General features: G+C 37.3%; 2 protein-coding genes across 12 annotated transcripts in view; one reads left to right on the top strand and one right to left on the bottom strand.

Annotated features, from left to right (window-relative positions):
* The window catches only part of DOP1A (DOP1 leucine zipper like protein A), a 75,654-nt gene extending 52,388 nt beyond the window's left edge, over positions 1-23,266 (bottom strand). The window contains exons 1-8 of one of the 5 annotated variants that reach the window (XM_088138078.1): positions 23,197-23,215; positions 19,209-19,340; positions 11,654-11,844; positions 10,795-10,976; positions 7,747-7,917; positions 6,930-7,119; positions 2,123-2,221; positions 1,140-1,239 (exon numbers count right to left, since the gene is read on the bottom strand). In XM_088138078.1, coding sequence (XP_087994204.1) covers positions 1,140-1,239; positions 2,123-2,221; positions 6,930-7,119; positions 7,747-7,917; positions 10,795-10,976; positions 11,654-11,791 — 880 coding nt within the window. In that variant the 5' untranslated portion in view covers positions 11,792-11,844; positions 19,209-19,340; positions 23,197-23,215. Of the gene's footprint in view, positions 1-1,139; positions 1,240-2,122; positions 2,222-6,929; positions 7,120-7,746; positions 7,918-10,794; positions 10,977-11,653; positions 11,845-19,208; positions 19,767-22,564; positions 23,150-23,196 lie in introns of those variants that run through there. The other 4 variants (XM_088138074.1, XR_015795689.1, XM_088138085.1 and 1 more) reach the window with 4 other exon arrangements.
* A 15-nt stretch (positions 23,267-23,281) lies between these two features.
* The window catches only part of UBE3D (ubiquitin protein ligase E3D), a 90,099-nt gene continuing 87,911 nt past the window's right edge, over positions 23,282-25,469 (top strand). For 4 of the 7 annotated variants that reach the window (XM_088138045.1, XM_025164917.2, XM_025164918.2 and 1 more), the window contains exon 1: positions 24,032-24,561. In XM_088138045.1, the coding sequence (XP_087994171.1) occupies positions 24,500-24,561 (62 nt within the window). In that variant the 5' untranslated portion in view covers positions 24,032-24,499. Of the gene's footprint in view, positions 23,381-24,030; positions 24,562-25,469 lie in introns of those variants that run through there. The other 3 variants (XM_088138052.1, XM_088138064.1, XM_088138061.1) reach the window with 3 other exon arrangements.

Here is a 25,469-nt window from a genome sequence, read left to right as displayed (position 1 = left end):
TTTACACATTTTAAAAACATACACACTTAAAAATTTGCAAAGCAACTGGAACTTGAGCACCATTGCCATCTGGTGCTATTAGATCATCAGTGACACTCTCACCCCTGCCATTTCTGAATAGACGCTAGGAATGGGATAAATGTATGTCTGAACAGCATAGCTAATAGTCTCTATTAAAAAGGTCAGATACAGTAAATCAGGTGGTAGAGAAGGGGACGAAGCAAGAATGTTAGAGGGAAGAAAGTAAGCAGTGATACTGACAGAATGTTGAGGGCCACTGGGACCTCCCCAGTGTTATTCTCCCAGCCTAAATCCAGGAGCAGTTCTAAATCTGGAGGAGATTTCACTCAACCTAGCATCCACCAGATTTGGAATTATTCCCAGCCAGCATGGCCAAATTCTGTGAGGGTGCCAGACTGGGAAAGGCCAGCCCTAAAAGTACCCAAAAATTATACCTCTAAATTCTGTGCAGAGAGGGCAGAAACTGGAACTAATTGGAATAATTACCATATCAAACAAGCCTCTACCTATTAATAAGACCCCTTCTGCACAAATTTAACTTGAGGGGGAGAAAGAGTTATATGTTAATGATGATTTTTTGTCTGAAAACTTTAAACACATTCTCTAACCTATTTATTTTTTATTTTGAAAATAATTAAGGAAAATAGAAAACGTTGCAGACACATGGGACCAATCACAAACAGATACAGCAGCAGCCTTCCAACAGTAATGTCACTGGAGGTTACTTGGCTTCTTTTATTTTTTCTATCGGTGACATAAACTATTCAATGTGTGTGTGTGTGTGTGTGTGTGTGTGTGTGTGTGTAAGTGCACATGTGCTTGGCTTTGAGTCGATCTGTGACTCACGGAGACTACCTAGTCAAGTCCATGCGGTTTTCTTGGCAAAATTTTTGGAAGTGGCTTGTCATCTCTTTCTTCCTAGGCCTGAGACAGAATGACTGGCTTTGTACCTAAGGCAGGACCAGAGCTCACGTCCCCTGGTTTAACCACTACACCAAACTGGCTCTTATTGATTCAGTTACTCATACTTTTGCATTAGTGTTGAAAAGCAGATTACACATTTCAAATAAATATAATATATGCATAGATATAAATAAATATATAAATCCTACACCTACCTAGAAGCCAGGCATAAAGCCTTCTATTGAGGGACATATCTCTGCGCAGAACTACGTGAAGAGATGCTGAAAGAATTCGGATCATGTCTGGGCGTGTTGCCTAAAATTGGGAATGTCACATTTAAAAACAAGTGTCACATTCAAGAGCTTTGTTATACAACAGAAAACTGATTGTCTACTTCACTTTCAAGCACCTATACAAATTTATACAGGCTGCAAATTAGATCTGAATGCATCTTTATTAACAAGCCACTATCTAGAAATAGGTGAACATATCATAGCTCCCAAGTACAAGGCAATAAAATAATTAGCATGAGACAAGATGTATTTTTTTCTTCTTAACCCACAAGTTTAAGGCAAATTGAAATGCTCAAATTTATATAATCTAAGTACATTTTCAGTAGCAAATTCCCATGTATGAAATTAAACAACATGCTATAAGATATAAAGTGGTTGCACATGTTCATGTATATAGGGGCAGCCAGAAGCACTGAAGTGGCCTCACCAGCCTAGAAAAAGATTTATCTGCTTTAACTGTAAGAGACTTCACAGTGTTCCTGTAGTTATGAAGCACCATTTTTGAAGAATTTGTACAGTCCTTCTTTTTATCCTGGAAACATCATTAAGTAGCACGATGGCCCAAGTAAAAAGGGCCACACTTTTCCAGGAAAAGACTTGGCTTTGGAAAGTCATTTCCAAAACATAGGAGACTTTTGAGAGCTGTGTACTTTAAGATACGATGGGTTGCTACCAGAACAAAAATGGATTCTTTTGTTTCCACTACTCTATGCATGTACAGAAATTTGAGAGGAAGCTTTGAATACAGGAGATATGCTGAAATAGAAGTCTAGCAACTGAAGAGTTACTATTTCACACTAGAATATTATGCAGATCTTGGGAAATTTGAAGAAAGGAAGACTGAAATTTGTATTTGTAGGTAATATAACAGTATTTCACTCAATAAACATTCAGAGGTATTTTACCTGACTCATGTGGAATGGAAAACAGAACAATATGAGATCAAGTGTGCTCCTCTGCACTAAGACACTGGAATCCTGCACTGAAGTGCTTACTGCTTCTACCTGAAATAAAATTGCCATTAGAAAGTGGCACAAATTAATAATGCTGTTTAATTACTTTTCTAAAAATTGCACTTTTACAAAAACATTACATACTTGAATCCCTATTCAGACAATTTTTCTCCCAATTTTCTCTCTATGCATGGAATGATACACATAATTGTGCATTCCTCTCTGTCCTGTAGTCTGGATATTGGCTTTTAAACATGTAAACCTATGCATGGATGCCTAATAGCTGTCAGGAAAAAGGACAGCTGCATTACATAGGTCAGGAAAGAAGCTGAAGAAAGAAATCAATGAATTGAACTGGCTCAGTGCCAAAGTAATGTTTTACCCAGAAAGAACAGAAAGAGTGCAGACTTTACCAGCAGAGAGAAAATATGAACTATTAGAAGTATCAGCTACTCAGACCAAAAGTAATGTAAATAATAGGGTATGCACAATTTGAAAATGATCTGGAAGAAGTGCTCCTGTCCTTGTACAAGTGTGAGCTCAGTTGATGCCCAGGATAAAAATATATGAGTCTCACTCAATAAATAAACAATTATAATTTTTTTACTCTCAGTTGTGTAATAGTGAGTCAAAGGAAGAAAGTAATCACTTACAAGTTTGTACAATATACTGTAGGTCCTTAATAGACTCTTTGCATTTTTTGGATGGGACTGGGAATTGCCCAGTAATCTGGGGTTTCCAGGTGAGGTGTTATGGCTGGTTAGTCATCTCTGAGAGTGGCTCTGCAAGCAGGGATGGAGCAGCAGTGGAATTTTCAGCCAGGAGATGGTTCTGGCTGACAGAAATTTCTCCGGAGGAAGGAGAAATGGTGTGTGTGTGTCTGTGTGTGTGTGAACCATTTCTGCTCTGGAAGAGCTGCTCTTCATGAGAAAACTGCAGGAATTTAGTTTCTTGTGGTTGATTGTGGGTTGAGCGGCTTGGGAGCCAGGATTTACAACCTGACCTAAACTGCTGTACAGCCTTTATGGACATTGGACAGGCAAAAGCCTCCCCTTCTTAATCACTTTACAATTTAATTGCTTTACAACTTAAGAGAGATATTCTGAATGGCAATGAAACTCAAAAAAACTTGCGGTGAATACCTTCTTTTTGAAATTAAGATGAGAGAAAAGAGAAAACATCTTAAAGGATTTTAATTTAAAAGCAAAAAGCTTAATAAGATTGTGAAATAAGAAAGTGTCAAAGAGGACAGTGATTTTGAAAAATAGAAGAAATAATTTTTTCTGATGACAGTGCCTTTGAAAATAATAAAATTAACTAGATTAACAGACCAGACCTTCAGGAATGTTGTTTGTTTATTTTTAAGGACGGAAATAATTGGTGGACTTTATAAAACAAGAAGATAAGAGTAATATGAGCTAGACTGTATTACTGTGACTACGGAGTGCCTCTTTAAAGTATTAAAGATATAAAGAAGCAAAGCGGGAAAAAAAAAGCTTGCCTTTCACTTTTACTGTATTGACATACAGTGGAACCTCGGTTTACGAACTTAATTCGTTCTGTGACTCTGGTTGCACCCCGAATTGGTTGCAACCTGAAGCAAATTTCCCCATAAGGTTCAATGTAATTACCGTTAATCCGTTCTGGCGTGGAGGACAGGGAGGCGGCTATTGCTTGGAGGGAGAGTCCTCCTCCCTACGACCACATGTCAGGGGCGGAAAAATGGCCGCGGACCGTGTCACGGGAGGGAAAATGGCCGCGTATCCTGTTCGTACCCCGAGGCGGAGTTCGCAAACCGAGGTAAATTTTTGCGGCTGGAGCTGGTCGTAACCCGAAAAGTTCGTTAACAGAGGCGTTCGTAACCCGAGGTTCCACTGTACTTTCATTTTTTCACCATTGCAACCACAAGGAAAGCTGCAAAATTGGGGCAAGAATGCAGGGGGTCATTAGAACAATTTACAGATAAGGATATTTCAATAGATTTATTGCACAAAAAATTTGAAGAATTTGGCAAAAAGATGACTGCAACAGTTAAAAAAGGAAATGGAAGAATTTGCAGAGATGAAAAAAGATTTTAAAGAAAAAGTTAGGAAAATTGAAGACTCTGTAGGCAACTGGCTGCAGACTTAAAACTAATTACTGACAAAATAGAAGTTTTGGAAAGTAAGACAGAAGTTATAAATAGAGAGATGGAGAAGGATTTGGACAATCTGGCATTATTGGAACTGAGAGAAAAAAAATTCTGCTTAAGATTTAGAGCAATTCCAGAAGAACATGGAGAGAATATCAGAGAAAAGATTGTTAAATCTCTTGTCTGATTTCCTGGACTGGGAGGAAGATGATACTGATAGAGAGATTGATAAAGCCTACAGAATCAATACATGTTTTGCAAAGTTAAGAAGTTTGCCAAGGGATGTTCTTGTGCACTTTGTCAGGAAGAAGACAGGAGACCAGGTTCTACAGCAGTACTTCAATACTAGACTGAGGATTGATAATGCAGATGTAATTGTATTTAAGGAAATCCCAATTAGAATACTACATAAGAGAAAAGAGTACTTTTTTCTGACAAACTTAAACAGAAGAAAATTCCATTTAGATGGGACAAGTTGGAAGGAGTGACTTTTACTTATAAACAACAGAGATTTAGTTGAATTCTGTGCAGAAAGCAAGAGATTTTCTAAAACAGAACTTTTCCTTTTAAGATTAATGGATGAACAGAGAAAAGCCATGGAAGATTATTTAAATATATGATTACTGTGGTGAGATTGCTATATGCACAGAGATGGAAAGATTCGACACTACCCACTATGGAGAAATGATTGGTAAAGTTGACAGATTTTTCTGAAATGGATAAATTGACTTCTTTGATTAGAGAAAAGACACTATCTACATTTCTTGGTGACTGGAAGCGTCTTATAGACTTTTTGCGTAAAAATGAAAAAAATGAACTTGTGATTTATGGTTTTGATGATTAGACAAGATAGATTACAGAAAGAAGAACAATATTATGTACCATTAAAGAGAGAGATTATTGATAATTAAATATTTTCTATACTAAAGTTTATTAATATTATGCAACTTTAGTAATTTATCAGGTTATTCAACTGACTGGATTAAGTGAATGCCTATAGATTAAGTGAATTTCCTATAGACTCTAATATTTTTATGAGAATGTATACCATGAAACTTTGATTCAAGAGACCAGATGCAGAGAGGGAGCATCTGTTGTTCTGTTTCTGATAAACACATACAGCATTGGGGCAATTTATGTTATTTGTATGCTTGTCCTAACACAAATGGCATAAAATGCCCACAAATAACATAAATTCAATGGAATTTTCTGCATTTTTAAAGTTCCTCATCTGGACTATTTCATATGCAATTGATACTTTGGAGAAATGGTCAGATAGAATATTTTTATTCACTGCATCCAAAGTTGCTAAAAGGGGGTCCATTAAAACAAAGTTTTATTGTAATAATTGAGGATTCACTTGTTTGAATTCTTTTAAGTATCTGACAATAGTTATTCCAAGGAAACTTTTTATTTGTGGATATAAATGTTATCAAATCTTAAAATCTCAGATTAAAAACTGATACATATAGCTCCATTTTTAGCCAAAGCCCTGTTGTTTTTCCTGCATATAGGGTGCTAGGCACATTTGGAAGACTTTGGGTCAGGAGCATAATTTTGAACTTTATTCACATTCTATTATGAGATAGTATCAATTTGAAAACAGTAGCAAAACTTTTTCTTTGGGAGTTACAGGCAACTATTAATTTGTTATATCAGTTTATCGCCAATAAGATCTTCAAATAATTTGAGTTACTAAAACAGGAATTTGAATTATGTATTTTCAGACTTAAACAAAACCCTGAAAAAAAGTCTGCCTTAACAAATATCATAAAGGTGCTTTGCTCATGCAAGATCCAAAGCACTTCTGTGGCACTACTATATCTAACGTAGTAATACTTAAATGCATTATTTAAATAATTCTCTGAATTGCAAACATTTATATTGCCAAAAATGCATACCAAATGATCTTTCATAAAACAAAATATTTCTGTAATCAGAAATAGTATTCTGAAATAAATTCCACTCAGCATCATCCTGCTGGTGAAAAAGTACATAAATTTACTTATCTCCTCTTTTTCCTGCTGCCTCCAATGTCCCTTCCCACTTTCAAAGGGACATGTGGGAATGGGAGAGTGAAGAACTGAGGAAAATAATTATTTTCCTGTTTCACTAACAGGATACTTCCTCCAGATTATTTTTATTTATTTGAAAAAAATGAATCTATTCTTCAAAGCAAATTGTTTTCTGTCTGCAGGAAGTACATTCTGATGTAACCTTCTCTCTTTCAAATACATGATATACATTTATCTGTAAAATACTGATATACATTTCAGAGATACCTAAAAATTAAACATCAAACTAAGTTTTATAAAACAACAACATGAATAGGCTTCTTTAAAGTTACACTTATTCCACAGGTAAGAGTCGAATTTCTTACTGGAATCAACTGACAATGAAATGTGTTCTTTGATTTGCCCAGATTAAAAAAATAAATAAATATTGAAAATAAATATGTAAATAGGTTCAGAATTCATACCAGTATTTTAAAGGTACTGTTTTTCACCATTTAACATGCTGTTGGTTCAATATAGGCAAGATACATTTCTTTATACAATGATTATATCAAAAAATTAAGAAGGCAAAGAACCGAAGGCTATCATTATATATAGTTTCACAAATACTTACCATTAATTCAATGTCACTGCCTATTATATACAGCTGATCCTCCATAGAGAGCTTCCTGTTCAGATGGGAGAGGACATAAGTAATGCCAGGCAGCCGAATTGCAGGACTAGTAAGAAGACTACCCCATAGTGCACTGTAGAAAGCTGATTGGTCCACTGCTGCAGCAACTTTCTCTAGTAAAGTGTTAGTTCTGGGACATAAGCAACAGTAAAGGATAAAATAAAAATCAAGGAAGAGACAAGAAGAAATGATGCTTCTAGTCAAGGCTTTTATCATGTGGAATTTATTGGAAGGTAGGGGCTAATATCAACTTCTCCTGTACCTTTTTAGGGACAGATCCTTTGTTTGACAGGATCAAGAACTGTCTTGCTGGAAGCAATTTTGTGCCCAATTTAAATGTTAAATGTAAAAGCTAGAATTCTAAAGAAAGGATGTAAAGGAGGAATATACCATGGATGATGATTCAGACAGAATGCTAAACTAACTATGTATAGAGGCCTCCTTGCTTGGTTGGTCCTGCAATAAGTACCATGCATTAATTATAATGAATTCTGGCTGAACCTGTATCTCATACAAAAGTTAGGCACAATAGACTTTCCCCAGTTGAATCACAAATAGAATCTGAATCACAGATACAAGAAAGAATACAAGTAGTTTGATGTTGAAGCTAGAACTTACAAATAGTTTTTTTTAAAACATGTATAAGAATGTTTGATTTTTTTTTTTCCTTCAAAAAGTTAACTCCCATATCATAACCAATTAAAACAAGGGAGATAGGTTTTGGTAACAGTTACATTCCATTATTCTTCAGCCTTACCTTTCATAATACTCAGACCCCTCCTCCAAACCAGGAAGTATCCCAGTTAACAACCCTTGCAGGCCTGGTTTCAATGTTTTGCCCAAAGGAAGGTAATAAATTTCATATAAGCTGAGCAATGCTGGCTTGACAGACATTGCAGCATTAGCAAGAAGAGGAAATAGGCCAGAACTGTAAAAACATACAAGCAAAAAAAAAAAAAAAAAAAAAAGACAAAGGTCAATGTCACAGGTATGAAACACAAAACTGCTTTGTGTACCACCTCATTAACATAATATGTATTGTGGCTGTCCAATCCACACACAAAATGGAGCTTCCAGTTGCATACTGTGCAACATTATATCCATTTGAGAAACTCCAAGGATACATTAAATGAGTTTGTCCTGTACTAACTCTTTTTTGGTATTCATTATTTCAATATAGCAGATTGAATAAAACATATTTTAAAATTACTGATTACTGAGAGAATTGCAAAGGAAAGTAGTAATTGTTATATCCAAATGACAGATTTATAAATTGTGTTAAGTGATTTGTGAAACCCTGGTTTATTGAATAGTTGGATGGGTTCACGCTACCAGATGAAGCCATAAGCCATCATTTATAAACCATAATGCCTGGATTCATGCAACAAGTTAATTAATCATACAAGCCACTTATTATTTAACAATGTGTGAAAACTTCCATTGTTCATAGATATTTCAATGTGCAGTGTAGTGCATAAATGTGTGTTGTGTGATTTTTAAGTGCTTCTTTAAGATGAAGGGGGATGGAATTTACAATATTTTCACAGAATAATTACCCCTTACATCAGAATATTACTGTGCACATTGTCAGTCAAGTTACATTTATGTAATCACTGTCTATTAAAAAAACAAAATTATTTCATTTATGTTTAATCACACTTGTATCATAATTCTATTTTCAAAAGAATCAGACATTACACTAGTACTCATTTAAGAGGACCAGGGACCCCATTGTCTCAATACAGTTAGAACTAATGGTGCCATTCTGTGTGCCAAAAGATTCTTCCATGGCAGCGAATTTGGACCAATATAGTACAACAACTCTGGGTGAAAAGAACAGAAATTAACTTTAGTGCTGTGCATCTCTTAGTACACCATGTCTTGCACAAGGCTTCAAGAGGCCAGCTGACATGAAGTGGTGAGCAGCCTGGATCTTGCACAAATCTCTAGACTCATTCTGTTACAAAATTGCCAATTCTTCCCCTTCTGAACATATCACTGCTCCTTTGCTTTAATAATTTATCATGAAATTCAAATTCAGAACCTTAATTTAAACAAAATGCTTTATATTTAATAATGCATCATTCAAATTTGCTGCTAATCATATAAAGCATGCCAAAATAACATTAGAATTTAACTATATATTTAAATATCAAGAGCCAATAAAAATTCAGGAAGGAAATTTTCCCTGATTCCAGCTTCCCATGCAGTTACTTTATCACTTCTCATTCTATTTTGAACATCCTTTGATTCTTGTTTCAGGGAACAGAGGGGCTGTGGAAGAATCAGTGAATATCAACTCTACAGTGATAATATATTTCCCATAGAATATTGCATTATTTATTTACAGGTCTTATAAGCCATCCAAATCAAAACTGACTCTAAACAGCTTACATCCCCTACTGACATACATAAGATTAAAAAGGACAAAGTCTGAAATATAAATGACAATACAGTATAAAACAGTGCCAGAATTGCCTGGGTCATAGCCTAAATTTCAGATGCTAAAGTTTAAAATAAAACTACTGAAAAAGATTTGTACCTAGCTTAAAAATGAAAACATATTAAATTCCTGCTTTTTATTTACATTGGGTTTCAGTGCTTATACAAGTAAAAACAGAGCATAAATCAAGAGACTGACTTATATAGACAAGGCACTTTCCATTTCCCTTCACATTTGCCCCATTAAGTAACTAATTATTGTGGCAACTCCTGTAAGTCTTCTTTCAAAGACTTCTAGACTCTTTAGGATTTTTACTTAATTATGAAACATCTGGTTTTGAAAAAAAAAACCCATAATTTTTCTTCTAGTCTTAATTTATGCCAATGTACAGAATGAGGTTCTGTTGGGTTTTTTTTACAGCTACTGTACATACAAGCTGTAAGTACTTTATTCAAATACCCAGTTAGATTTAGCATCACAATCAAAACAAAAATACCAGAAAAGATCAGATAGAGGCAAAATGAGAGGATATTAAATTGTTTCAATCTATTTTTGTCTTGTTTCCACATTAATTAAACAAGATAAGAGTATGATAACTTTTGGTCTTAGAACAGGATAACTAGCACTACTTCTTTTTCTGAGTTAAAAGAAAAATGAAGATACTTATCTTAATATGCACTGCTGCTATTCTATTCTAAAAAAGTGCTTAAACAACACACAGTTATTGAATTAATTGACATTTTTCCTTTTGCATAATATATTAAACCATAAGGCAATGAAATGGGATGCAGAACATACTAAGCTCCAAAAGGTTAACACTAACCAAATTTAGTTTGTTGGTTGAGAGTAGCTATTTAATCTGACCTGGTTAAGAGTACTATATGAATATGGTCACTGACACACATAAATATACATATGCACTGTACAGTGAAAGCTCATTTTAATGGACTAATTGGAAGGAGAGGATGTCTGTTATTCAAAAATATCCTGTTAAATCAAAGTGTAAAGCATCATGGGGATTTATGTTACTTATGTGATAACCCTATGCAAATAACATTGTGTAATGATATAATTGATACGAATCACAGTGGAAAACTGGTCCACTGTGTGAGAAATTGGTTACATCAAGGTCTGGTAAACTGAGGTTCCAGTATATACATATACAGGAATAGCTTTCTCCAGCCTGGAAGTTTCTGGTTGACGTCTATATAACTGCCAGCTCAGTACAATGGGAGCAGTAATCAAGCACATCGAGAATATGATTTTGCACTATGGGGAAAATTTTATTCTATTGTACAAAATTTTATTACAGTAAAAGTTGTAACTAAAATAAGAGCATGATTGAAATGTAATTTTGTTTACCTGTACAGGAAGAGATCTTTGGCCAGACGCTTGGGTCCAATGATTTTGAAAACAATCTCATACGTCTCTAGGGCCTTCCGATGCACCCCACCAGGCAGGGCAGGATGAAGACATTGTGCAAGGCGCTTTCCTATGGTCAGCTTTTTAGGTACAACTTGGTACTTTGCATTATTTTGAAGAACCTGACAAGAAACATTGTTAGATCTCTTGAAAGGTACTGCAAACAGCTTTAATCAGAAAATTATTTATAGGATTAACAAGTCTGAAAGCAAATTTTCTGAATATATGCTATCAAGAAAATCATGATACAGTAAGAAAATCCACTCTTGAGTGTAGCTGCTCAAAGTTCTTATTTAGCAAACTGGCTTGCATTATTAACTTTCTGCCTTATTTACAACATAAAACTGAGCAATAGGCAAAAATAGTTTACTATTTGTTGCTACGTGTTATTTAAAAAAAAGCTCCATATCTGTACAGAGCTAGGATTTTTATCTAATGTCACGCTAGCAGAAGTGGCTTCATTAACTTCTTCATTGCCCCCTCAGGCCCTTGCTCAGTGCATTAAAGAGGTCTGTAAGGTCTCTTCCTAAATAGAATGTATTATGTTATAGCATCTGAGCAGAAATGAGGAATCTCCAAAGATCAGGCATAAAGTCTGCTATTACTTTTCCCTTTAATACTTATAAAAATAACAGTGAGATTTTGTCTGGTAGAACAACTAGAAAATAACACGCATATAAAATACGCAAAACATTTCACTCCAATTTCAGCAAACAGCCTATAGTAATAAAATGAATTTCAAGTCTTTTACTCCACTTCATATTTTTTTCCAATCAGTCAGAGGGCATCTCCATCTTACCTTGTTTAGCTTTCCAAGAGATGAGATCAAATCAGCCCACTCACTAGAGTACTCAAAGCTTTTCAGGGCCTTGTCAACAGCTGCTACATAGTTCCTGTACTTGGAATCACCCAGCAGCTCCAGCTCCTCTGCATTCATCCTCCTGCAGGATCCCACCACAGACCAATTTGCAATTCATGTAAAATTGTTAGCTGAAAAAGACAGATTCACACTTCACCAATCAAATCTTTTAACTTGTCAGAGTAATAATATCTGTTATTATTAATAACAAATTATTATTATTAATAAATAAGTAATACTATCTGTTTAACTGAGCTCTGTTAAATATAATTACCATGAAATCTGCAAAAATATTAGCTCCTATCAAGTGAGAGTGGAAGGAGTTCAGGTTTATACCTTCCACATCCTCATCTTCAGACAATTTCCCAAAAGTCACTCCTGAGGACTTGGAATGCCATCTTGAATGAGGTGGTTTGTGGGGCAAAGGAAGGGATTGTACACAATGGGCAGAGACATTTTTTCTGAGTATAAATTCTGTTATTGAAAGATGCCTCCAACCTGTGACGTTTGAGGAAGAGGGGAATCAGGGAACTGCTAGAGAATGAGCGGATATATTTAAAAAATCTGTAGCACCCTCTTTGCTGGCCATACTCTCAATTCAAAATAATATCAGATTAGTATATATAGAAAGTAGATCTGGAGAAACGTTTCATTATAGAAAGCTTTAGAAGAAACTCATCTAATTAGAATAATTGATACTCCAATAAGAAATTAATGTATTGCTAATCAAAGGTTTTTTTAAAAAAAAATTCCTCAGGCCTTTTAAATTATGATGTGGAACAGTTCTTGATAACATTATTATAGCTATTAGTATTCTTCTCCCTACTTTTAAATGATTTGCTTGGATCTTGATATATTTCCACATATTTTATTTCCACATTGTTTTAAAATATGTATTATTTTATTCTGTAAGCCACTGCAAGACATTTTTCTGATATTGGTAAATGCATAACAGCAGGCATCAATAACGGTTTTCTAAACCTGTTGCTCCTTGTAGGAACACTTTGTTGTTTTTGCAAGAAAAGGAAGCAATAGGAAGTGTTCCAAGGAAGACTGTATAAGGGGATGAATCATCAGCTTAATCATTTAATATTTTTACTATGGCTCCAATAAAAGAGGAAAGAAGATACATCTCATAATTCCACTGACACAGTTGCTAAGCAGATCTATCTGCAAGCAAAGTATCACTTTCAAATAGGTGCTGCAAAAACTAATTTTACACCTTGGTATGACACACAGATTTAGCATTAGGAAAGTGTGAAACAAAGCATCCTGCAGCTATACAAAATAAAAATGTACATACACGTCTACAGCCCAAAACTGGAAGAATCCAAAGTTTTAATTCAACCGAACAGAACAAAATGAATACAGAAAACGGACTATGTAAAACAACAAGCCAACTTTGAATTATACACTACTGGTATTCTTTGAGTAGTCAGAGATATAAAATACAAATTACAAATTAAGACCCACTAAGGTGAAGAGATTATTCCACAAAAGAAATGGGCAGATCTTTTATGTTCAATCCACTTGAAAGTGGCATATCCATTATCCACAAAAGTTTAGGGTAGAAGAGCAAACACTTAACTTCACTACAGTACTCAAAACTGTACCTATGCAGTAACTTTCACAACACCAACTACTCTGTCAATACTTGCAACCAAATAACTGCTAATAATTACTTGTCTCTACACATGACATGAATGCTGCGTGTGGCATCTAAGGCTCCCCAGCCAGAAAACCAAGTCCTATCTTTCAGTCTATGAGCTTGCAGAAAAGTATGCTGACATAAACTGCACTGCCTTCACGGCAAAATCTCTATTCAGCTTCACTAACAATCCTGGCAAGTGGCACTGTCCATTTTATTTTAATGCAGCACAAGTTAAAGAAAATGATTGACGGACCTCCCTGGCTTTGTATCTCCTCCCGCCAAGTATTACTTGCTGGTCAGAAAAGCAATTACTAATTGCTCTCCTTAATATGTGGTGGAGTAAAGATGGGCACCCTTGGAAAGATTCTCAGAGCAGTTGATTTGGTCTATCAAATTGCCTGAGTAATAGATTGCAGGTACAGAGGTGCTCTGTACCTATGACTGGGCAGTTGAGCTATATCTGAACATAGGTCTAGCAGTCTTCTGAAAGTGTTAAAACCTTGTCCAAAAATAACTTGGCTGACAGGCCACAGACATTGTGAGAGTTACTTTCGACCAATGAAAGGCATGTCAATTATCAAAACAGGGAACAGATGGAAAACACCTCTTTCTCAAAAGAGGGGAACATTCAGCCCTTTGCACAGAAAGAGCAGAAAGAAATAGGCAAGAGTATGCTGCTCTAAAATTGTCTGTGTCTTGATCTCTGTTTTTAAAGTACAATAATCACTTGTATTGTGTTGTAACTTTACCTTCCTCTTTGAATTGGAAGTCTTGATCCTTGTACTGTACCTTGGATTGACTGTTTCCAGTCTAAACTGCAAGATGGGAACTATGAGGGGGTGGAAGAAAGGCACAGGATGAAGCAGAAGGTAGTGATCAGTACAAGCAAATTCTGTCCTTGGCTACTGCTGCAAGAGAATGGCTGTGCTGCAATGAGAAGCCGAGGCCTGAACCACATGGACATTACCCATGAAACAGGTAAAATTGTCCCTTTCTAAAGAAATAAAAGCAATAGAAAGTACATCCACAGAAAACATTACAGAACCAGCTGGAGGAATGTAGTTCTCTTTTCAGCTTTGAATTAACCTTCAGTAAAACACAGGACCAGTACTCTCTAAAGAGAGCTTATCTGGTTTTTTTAAACACAGGTCCAGCATTCCTCTAAAAGTACACTAAACCCTGAGTAACAAATGCTTCAGAAAGTGTCAAAGATTTCATGAAGAGATGATTCTGCAGAAGCTAGGTGCCTAGCCTTTCTTGAAACACATATAGGTAGTCCTTGGATTATGACAGCAATTGGGACTGGAATTTCCGTCGCTAAGCAATATGGTTGTAAAGCGTGACATCACGTAACCGTGTCAGTTAGTGACGGCAATCCTGGCAGTCCCAGTTGCCATTGTAACCCCAGGACTGCATAAGTTGTTAACTGAGGACCTCATGTGACCATGCTCTGGGAAGAGGTGGGACTCCCAGGCAAGCAGGCTGGCAGGCAAGAGCTGTGGGTGAGAGCTACAGGTGGGCGCTACAGAGCGTGGATTGGTGGGTTGGTGCCACAGCCAGGCACTATGGAGTGCAGGCGGGTGGGCAGGTAGGTGCTATGGAGCATGGGCAGGTATGCAGGCAGGCAAAAAAGCGGTAGGAACGGGAGTGACTTGCAGGGAAGCTGGCAGGGAAGGTCACAAACGGTGATCATGTGATCACAGGATGCTGCAACTGTTGTAATTGCAAGTCATTGCCACGTGCCCAAATTGCAATCACATGACTGGGGATGCTGCGACAGCTGCAACTTTGTGGACTGGTCATAAGTCCCCTTCATTCAGTGCTGTCATAACTTTGAATGGTTGCTAAATGAGTGATCGTAACTCAAAGCATTGTACCAAAATGACCATGGGAGGCATTGCATGATAACCGGACAGGACAGGCTGTTTCAGAGCAACCTAAAGTGACCAAGAGAAGCTTGGCAGTCCCAATTCCTGACCCTGTTATCAACCATATTGTTCATGCATGCTGTATTGTATCCATGGAAAAAAATGTACCAAGGAAGAAGAAAGAGAACTGGAACAGCTAAAGACAACTTTAAACTACCTCAGTTGGAGATGAAATGAAGGCAATGTCATAAAGACATGGTATTAAAAAAATGGTTACTGGGATATGTTGATGCTGCATTTATGGGCTGTGAGGATGAGCCCTAAGTCTTAACTGTTTCATAATGAAAAAAAATGGTCACATGAATCCATAAGTCAGGATTAACCTTTTTAAAACTTACCCTTTTTAAACTTCTAATGTCTCCTGCAGCAGGTACAGACAAAACTGTAGGTTGGGCGGACTTTTTTTTTAGTTTTCTGGGATGTGTAAATGACATTCTTGGTCCCATAAGTCTTGCAGAAGCTTAAAACACCAATTTTACCCTCAACCTCGCCCCTTCCATAGCCCTTGTTTCTGGAATGTGGTTCTCAAACCTATGGAATTTGTGCACATCTCATTAAGATGTTTCCCTTCTGCATTTTCTCTCTTGGATCAAATAGGTTTTCCAGAACAAATATATTGTACATGATTCCTCTGCCACAGTGATGGTGGCATGAAAGAAAAAAGACATCACTGCCAGTACTGCAACATCATAAGTGTCAAATGGAATCTATAATGCTCTGAGGGAATTGGCAAAAATCTTCTACAACTGCATTTAAATTGATGAACTGTCCAAAAAATAAAGTGAACTGCTAATGTCAAAATGAACCATTTCTGAAAGATTAGTAAATGATATAGCCAATTAGTGCTACTTTTCTGGTTCATTTTTTTCTGAATCAGTATCTGGACTCATTAATGAAAGAACTAACATTCATTTCATGATTCTTCTCCCTTTCCACAAGTTTTTGCTACTTGGGACCTCCTTCTCTCTAAATCAAGCCTTTGCACGTTCATAGTTGTGCTGCCAAAATGGCACAAGAAAGAAACATTTGTAGATTCGGGGTAGATTCAAATCTTGACAAATTTTCCCTAAAAGGAAGAATTCCCAAAAAATGAAGAGAAAAACCTGGCAAGGAAAGGAAGACTCAAAATCATCCATAAAGATTCAGTTGAAAGAAAACCTTTGACACAGGCTAGAAGAAGGATTAATTTAAATAGATATGCTTTTATAGTTTTTATTTGTAATTCTTTTTATGTATTTATTCTTTTTAATTGTTGTATGCGGCCCAGAGTCCCTTTGTGTGAGATGGGTAGCTATATAAATACGATAAATAAATAAAAATAAAGAAATAGCAGGAAAGAAATGTCTAATTATAAAAAGCGTAGAATGAAATATTTAACTGTTTGGGAAAATCTTTTCTTGAGAAACTCTTTTAAAATGCCTTAGAGGTAGAAACAAAAATTGTTCTAGACAATAATGACTGACTGAACATGTTCAGTAAGAACACAAAGAAAGCCATGAGAGGAAAGAAGAATGGAGTACCAGGAACCCTAGTTATGGCTGGACCTCATTTGTTTTTCCAAAATATTTCCGGTTAACAGAAAGGAACAACAGTAATACATATGAGCCAAATGACATCATACCACAAAAAAGTGAAGTGTTTTGTTTGTGCATGACCAAAAGGGGAAAGCTTATTTATTATAATACTGATATAGTACCTAACTTTTACAAATGCTTACTAATGCATTACAAAATGTAATGCCCATATGCATGTTTAAAACAGATAAAGCTACAGCTAACACTGCACAATTCTACTGGTACACTGTTCCAGTTAGTGATAAACAGGCCACATTGCGGGTAATTCTTATTTGACAAATAAGCCATGATAGCTGGGTCCCCAAAGAATGTTAAATCATAAACCACAGCTCATAAATCATATGCTCAGGGCTGGTTTGGACACAAACCCACTCTGGAGTATATCATACTCTACTTCCATTCTTTCTTTAATAGCTACTAATTTCTATGAAAAAAACTTAGGAACTTTGAGAGGAATCATCCTGATCCTTGCCCCTGGGATCATTATTTCTGGGAGATAAAAAGATCTTGCCCCTTTTACTACACCCAATCTATAGAATCAAAGAAAACCACTTGTAATCAATAAATATACTGGTGAATTTGGATTATCATTGAATATTAAAGAAAACATTGTCAAACAACAGGTAATTCTAGAATTAACTACCATACTATGTGGCAGTGGTCTTTGATTTAGAGAGTCTTAAACTCATATAAGATATCTGCCAATGGTCTGATTGTTAGATAGATATAATACTGAATACCTAATACAATCTTTCTTATTCTGGATGGAGGTGATAGCTCTTGTAGCCCAAATCAATTCACAAACATAATAAGCAAGCCTATTTTACTACTTCTAAATATTGCCTTTAAGAAATGGAATAACTGTCATCAACAAGATATCTACTACAGAAATTGCTCTTCCAACTCTCAGTAATTATATAACAAATCAATATAAGATAGGTGCATAGTGATATAGATATGCAACTATATAACCCTCTGATATGATTCTTATTATAGATAACAGTGATTGAACACTTTACATAAAGGAGGTAAGCTACAGTACACATTTTAATGAATTCCCAGTTTTTTCTGTCTATCATTTGAAATGCTATACTGAATAATTTTTTTTCTGTAAAGAAAATTCCAGTGACATCTCATTCAACATGAAAGTTAGGTTTTCTAGATGCTATGATCAAACAACAAAATCCCAAACTATATATATTTTAAAACCTTATTCAGTATATGCTAGATATTCCATCTGGTGAAAGAATAAAAATAAGTGATACTTCATTAAGGGAATGGAAATATTTTAATTATTAAGAATACAGTAGTAGTGTGGTATTGAAATAGGCGACAAATTCAGGATAGCATCTTATTATGATAAACTGACAAAGAATATCTGAACTCTTCTGTGTGTTCAGGTAGCCCAAGACTCTAGATAGGACCTCATAATTAAGGTGCAAATATATCTTAATTTAGTTTCAATCTTATTTAGGTCTATCCACATCAGTAGCCTGGCTGTTTCTGCTTTCTGAAGCATCTTCTACTGTACATCCCTATCTCTGTGGCATAATATCACCTTTTAATTTAATAACAATATGAACAGCATCTTGCTCTGTTTCTGATTGTCACCTTAAATCATACTCAGATTCCAATACTGGTCTGTCTTGATGAAAAAGGCAACCATACTCACTTGTAGCAATAATCCAGTCCCCCAGTCAAAATGCTTCAAATAATTTATATTGAAATCTTCAATGCCTGGCTCTGTTTCACAATCATGATTCCGTTTATATTTTGTTGCCATGTTTTGCATTGTTTATCTTTTCTAAAGCCATAAAAGGCTTTCTGTCCTATGAAAGAATTGTTAAGACCAAGGTAGGCAATTTGAAGCCCTCAACCTCTTTTTCAGTAGTCACTGGAGCGTCCTCTAATCATAATTGCTGAAAATGAGTGATATATGATTTACCAATATTTTGAGAGGAAATATGCAGAAACATATGTGTGGTTGCATAGATTACCAACACATTTCATATACACTGTATTAGCAGTGATTTAAGATAGGGAGTAATAGACTCCTGATTTGCTAAACATAGTTGCATGTAAAAAGATCACCTTTGGTTACTACACTTTCAACATCAGTTACAAACAGTGCTTCATTTCTTAATTAAGCAAAAAAGAGCATGAAGACAAAAGAGTTTCGGAGAAAACAAGAAAATCAATTCAAACAAAGGATCTCCTGTACCAATATGATAATTCTACTGTGAATATGAAAGAGCAGTCTTTATAAAATAAAGAAGACCCAGTTTGGTGTAGTGGTTAAGGCACCAGGCTAGAAACTGGGAGACCATGAGTTCTAGTCCCACCTTAGGCACGAAGCCAGCAGGGTGACCTTGGGCCAGTCTCTCAGCCCTAGGAAGGAGGCAAGGGCAAACCACTTCTGAAATCTTGCCGAGAAAACTGCAGGCACTTGTCCAGGCAGTCACCAGGGGTCAACACTGACGCGAAGGCACCAAAAACAACAAAAAAAGAAAGTCCATCTACTATCAACAAAGCTACACATGTTCATTTACTCTAGTTAATGTTAAATATTACACATAAAATTGGCTATTCTGAATCTCCATTGCTAGGTAGTTACTCTGTATTGCTCAGAATTTCGTCTTCTTACAGAAATATAAATTTTTTCTACCTTGAAGGAATAATTAAAACTTTCTTTAATCAACTCTTCCCTGTAAAACAAAAGCGAGAGTTACCCTGTATTGCACTTTCAGAATAAGGACAGTTCTATCTGTTGTTATATGAGACAGCCCCATTTTATAATGCTTGTTTGAAAAATACTGCTATAGTCAGTCCCCGGATTAAGAATGTCCAACTTACAGATAACTCCTACTTACGAAAAGGCTGCCTGTTACTGAAAATGGTGGACGGTGTTCTCCTTCCTTGAGCCAATGAACTGCTGAAGCCGTGTGGTGTTTTGATGAACCAATGAAACTGTGCATTTTTAATATACAGCCGGTTTTCAGTGGTTCATGAAAACATCACACGGCCTCAGTGGTTCATCAGCTCGAGGAAGGAGAACGCCATATGCCATTTTTAGTAATAGGCAGCCCGTTTGTAGGTACAAGTTCCAACTTACATACAAATTCGAGTTAAAGACAGGCTTAGGAATGGAACTCATTCTTAACCTGGGGACTCCCTGTATTTTGTTAACTCAGCTTTAAAAGCTTTGCATATTCCATCACAAATCCTAAACTGGGGACAAAACTTCTGAAATACAATTATCAGTAATAACTGAAAATGATATTTTATGTTAAGAAGCATCCAACAACCTTTATCAAAGGAGTAATGATTTTAAAAAAATACTAGCATCAGAAAGGCACACTGTTGGGGGAGGCATAAGTGTTGACTTTACAAAATGGCAGAACATCAGTGCAACAGCAATACAAATGTACACATTCCCTCTATCACTCCTTAGGCAGCAGATATACTTATGTGACTCAGTTGATCACCTCAGATGTGTTTTCCTTTGTATCTAGACAATACAGCCTAACTGTGACATCGTGACAGTTCACTTGGAATTCTCCTTTGTGGACCTCATATACTCTGCCTAAGCTAAGACAAAAGCAGTACAGAACTACTGTATTATGCATATCCCAAAAGCTTCACTTGTTTTTCTAGACCAGGGAAGAAAATGCTGTGTGCCTGGCCTTTTTGCCCATGTGCAAAACATGCCCCAACAATGGCTCACAACATATTCTCTTCCATTATATTTGTTCCATTTACCAACAGTGAAACATTAACCAAATGTTGATTTTCCTTCATCTTAGAAACCAGTTCCTGTTTTCCTTTTTTTTTTAACCTTCCTGACTCGGTCTGTTGGTTTGTTCAGTTCTCCTATAACTTGTGACAGAACTGACAAACAGCTTTTAAGAACTCATATTCTCTTACATTTTCCTCTCCAGGGGTTGGGAGAGGTTAGCCTTTTGTTTGGTGACACAAACAATTTTTGCAATGTGATATTTGTGGTTCATCAAGGGCCAAGCCCATCATTCCACATTTTATTCAATAATACATCCTATCTCTGATAGTATAATTGCATGTGAGGTTTTACATTTAAATACTATAATTCCTTAATTTCTATTAGTTCATTTCATGAACAAGAGATAAATGTTAATCAAGTGGGTACCTAATATAATAATATTCAGATCTCAACAGTTCTAGTTAAGAAATCAAAACAGTTACGGCTTCTGAGAGTTTTCAGTTAAACAAGCCTGCCTAAATGTAAATCAGAATAATTCATTTGCATATATTTTACGTTCAAAGGTTTTAAAATAATTTCTTAGATAAATATCCAGAATTTTATTTCTACAGTAGTAGATTTCACTATCATTCTTTAGTGCCTATTGACAAGGTTTTATTTACTTACTTGTACCAGCAAAAACTTAATATGCTATTGATATAATGAAAAAAAATATTTTTGATGTAGTGTTTCCATTTTATGCACACAGGGTTGAACAGTGCACACCCTTGGCTTAACAGGAAGTATCATCAAAAATAATGAGACCTCCCATGCAAAGAACTGCATTGTAAGGTACAATTGTTCAAAGATTTTTAGATCCATGACATGCTGATTATCTACAATACTTGTAGGGCCCATAGCCACCCCCTCCCTGATGGTTGTCAAGCTCACAGCCCCACCTGACTTTATTTTTTTAATGATTTCAGTACATTAATAAATGGAAAGCAGATAGGCTTTGAAGTAAAGCTCCATCTTCCATCTTATTTGCAATTTCCAAGAATGTTTCTAAGCCCCAATAGATCCTCTCTTTATTCTTCAATGCCTTTCCTTGTGTGATTGATAGACAGATATTGGCCCCACCCACACTACACAATAGCCAAAATGGGGATACTACAGACTACACCAAATCTTTCATGAGAGGACTTCTACTTGCACAATACAACTCCTTCCACTAGTTTACTACAATACAACTCCATCCCAATAGTTTACTATTTCTACATCATGTACACTAGACACATTTTCTCTTCTCTTAGCACTTTTTTTTAAATTGAAGTCCATCCTCTGACTATATTAGCCACATCAATATTTCAGCCTGCATCATTAAATAATGGCTGAAGCTTCCCTGAAAACTTTACAGAGGGAGGTTCTGGCATAAGTAATCATCAAAAACTACTCGTTCTTTGACTGAGAAAAACCTAGATATGCAAAAATTGAAAAGATGAAGGCCGAATACAAAGCATATTTTCTAAGAAGCAAGAACAAATTTAATTTTTTTTTTACATTAAATAGTGCTATGAAAATTACTCTTTTTTTCAGTGAAAGAAATATTTTAGGTTCCCACAGTACCTCCTAAGTAAGAGGCAAAGCTTATAGGGCCTTTTAAACCTCTTTCCAGTGACCACAAATAAATAAATAAATATAATAAAACTACTCTAACATTAACCATTTCCTATGGATGTTGGATGAAGAGGGTAGAGGAAAAATTGATTTGTTAACTTTCCTGTGTGCAAACAGACTTTCAAAAAATGAAGCAACTCTGCATTATAGAATGTATAATTGGCAAAAGACAAACTGCATTTAAGGCACAGAAAGCTGAATGTAAAGAAGAGGTAATGGAGAACATGATGGAAAAGATATTTGTACACTACTACACATATTTAATCACAATAAGCCCCACAATGTTTAGCAGGGTTTGTTACTCACGCTTTTAGGACTGCTATTTGACTGGCAAACTAAAAGAAATAATACACGCTCTCAATCCTGGAAATCACATTATACATAAACCAATTTCAAATAACCACCCCAATTTCTGCTTCTTTATTCCCAGCCGCTAGAATCAAAATTCCTTAGAGTGGATTAGCTACCCCTTTACACATTTAAAATGAAAAATGAAAGGATGGCTTTTCCTCTTTTAAATTTAAATAAGATAAAAACCCACAGATAGTCCTTAGGCAAATAACCCCCAAAGTATGTAAAAATTCCCACTTCATCAAAACAATAAACGGCAGGGAGGGCGACATTTCCCAAGCAAAGGAATGGCAGACAAAAATGTAAGGATTACTTAATTCGTTTCAAGTACACCTTATTAACCAACAAGAACAAGTAAGTCTCCGTTGGCTACGCCTCCTCCCTGCGTTTACTGCCAACCTATCTCTGCAGCCGCCCCGAGGAAGGGGGAAAACCCCATTGAGTCTCTGGGGTCCAAACAGGGATGCCGCCCTCGCCGACCGCCATTCCCATTTCTCCCTCTCTGAACCCTTTCCCCCCTCAGCCCAACCCCATTGCTTGAGGAAGAAGGAGGCCGCAGGACCAGAGAGGAGAAGGAAAAGGGTTACCTTGGCGCCCCGAGCCGGAAGAGCCGCGCCGCAGAAACCCCCGGAGGCACTGACAGCTCCCAGCATGCCGAGCGGCTTCCTTCTTTCCTCCTCCCCCCCCCCGCCTCGCCTGACGTTATGACGCCACCTGCCGCCGCTCGGAATTAGCACAGCTTCTTCGCGTGGAGCCGGGCAGCGATTCCAGGTAGCCCCTTAAAGAGAAAGCCCGCTTCGAGGCGGGTGGGACGGCTCCGTGCCGTTTTCTTCTAGGCAGCAGCGGTCCAGAAGCGGGTTTGCACCTTCTGAGATCCCCCCCCCCCCACTTCCCAGCGTATCCTGGAGCTGAGGTGGTTTCCCGCCTGGCTTACTACTTCCATGCAAGCGGGGAGAGATGCAGGCTAGCCTAGTCCCTGCTGGGATTGATCTGCCTTGCGCGCGAGGAGGAGTCTATTGTCCCCACCGCGCGACTATGTGTGCTCACGTTACGGGCCAGTCTAGGGTTACGTCGCATGACCTGCAGAGTATTCTGCAGCTAGAGCATGCCTCTCGGTTGGAAACTAACACGTAAATCATGAAACCGGTTATTTGTTGAGATCCGTTCCTTTCTCCTTAATTTCTCGTAATCGAAAGCCCTGCCGCCCTCTTCTGAACGTGGATAGGGTATATATCCGTAGTACTAAACAGCCACATCAGATAAGCATTGTTTGGATGTAACCCAACCTGTAAAGCTTGTAGCCATGCCATAGGAAGCCACAGTTTACAATCGGCTGCACGCTGATCCGAAAGCAATTGGGTGCAAGGCGTTGGGTAATTCAGCACAGGACTGCAAACTACTAAAGCTGTAGAGAGACTGACTTCTGAGTAAACGTAGAGAGGATTGGACTGCAAGCTCTTCGGGGAAAAGAAATCAATCTTCCCGCTTATTCTACCATGGAGGAGGGATGCGAGAGACAGCGGGCAAAGACATCCATCAATCATGTCAAGCGGGCCCGGCAGGGGATACAAACCCTGTTAATGCGCAACCCTCTTTCGTAATCTAAGTAGTCGCGATCTCCTGTAAGAGGATGCCACAGTATGACCGAGGGCATCTTCGCGACGATTAAAAGAGCTGTAGAGCTTTTTATTTTTTTCCCGGCTGAGTCCGGGACTTCTCTCGCAGAGGGCGCTGTGTGAGACGGGGCTTCTCCTCTCCGCCGAGGACCTCAAAGCGCTTCCGGGATCCAATTTACTGCGTTTTCTCCGAGCCACGTGGGTGCGCTCCTTGCACGCTTCCGAGCCTTCTTGCTTTCCCTCGGCCTGGCCCTGCGTCGGAGCCGCTGCCTGCATGGAGGCTACTCTGTTCTTGGAGATTAGGGAGAGGATGCAGAGCGGATCGCTGATTATTCGGTACCTGACTTACTTGCTTTATGTCTGGCTTTTTTTTTCACCCTCCATTTCCCACTTTGAGAGAGGCATAACCGGGTTATGTTGTGTTCCATCTTTTCTCCATGGAAGGAACGCTTGTCCTCTTAAAGGCCCGCTTTCAGCTTTCCACTTTCCGTCCAGGGACGGCGGTGACCCAGTTTAATATTTTCGCAAAACTTCTACAGCATCCCTTTCCACAGCGTAATACATTAGAGGTGAATATGTGTAGCTCGGGGTTGAACTGTGGAGTCCTTGGGGTTCTCTGAGCTTGGTTCTTTTCTTGCAAACCTAGCGGGGTAATGAAACGTTTGCAAGAAAAGAACCAAGCTCAGAGAACCCCAAGGACTCCACACCATAATACCTTAGGAAATGCCGCAGGGTATTTGTATCTGTGTTGCCAGACAGCAAAGGCACTCCAGAGAGCGTGCTGTATGCCTTGGAAGCCTAATTGTGCCATGAAAGAAGTTAATGTTTTCCAAGCATCTTCCTGATGCAAACAACTTATTTCTTTAAACTTTGATTTCTGAAAGGATAGTCTTGGATGCAAGCTTATTTGAAAATACTGTATACCTTCTGGCTTGAAAGATCTCCCTAAGCTGCAGATGCAGGTCCTTTAAATCTTCTGAGAAGCCCAGGCTGAGTTGAATGTTCATTCAAGCATCCTACCACTGCTTCCTTGAAGGTGTACTCCCTGTCAGTTTATGTTTTTCCTCCATTGCTTTTTGTCCACTGAAGTCCAAAGCTCAGTAACATCATGGATAAACCTGGGATATTTTAATTGCTTTGCTGTCTTGAATAAAAACATATCAATCCACCTGATTGTATTGGATATTGTGGATGGGGTTCCCTAAATGAGACTGCCCAGGCATCTCCTCCTTGGTCTCCCTTTA

Source organism: Python bivittatus, unplaced genomic scaffold, assembly GCF_059951505.1.
Source record: "Python bivittatus isolate LINGU-HERP-01145 unplaced genomic scaffold, Pbiv_v1 ctg000020_np1212, whole genome shotgun sequence".
NCBI lineage: Eukaryota > Metazoa > Chordata > Lepidosauria > Squamata > Pythonidae > Python > Python bivittatus.
This window is presented reverse-complemented; position numbering and strand designations above follow the sequence as displayed.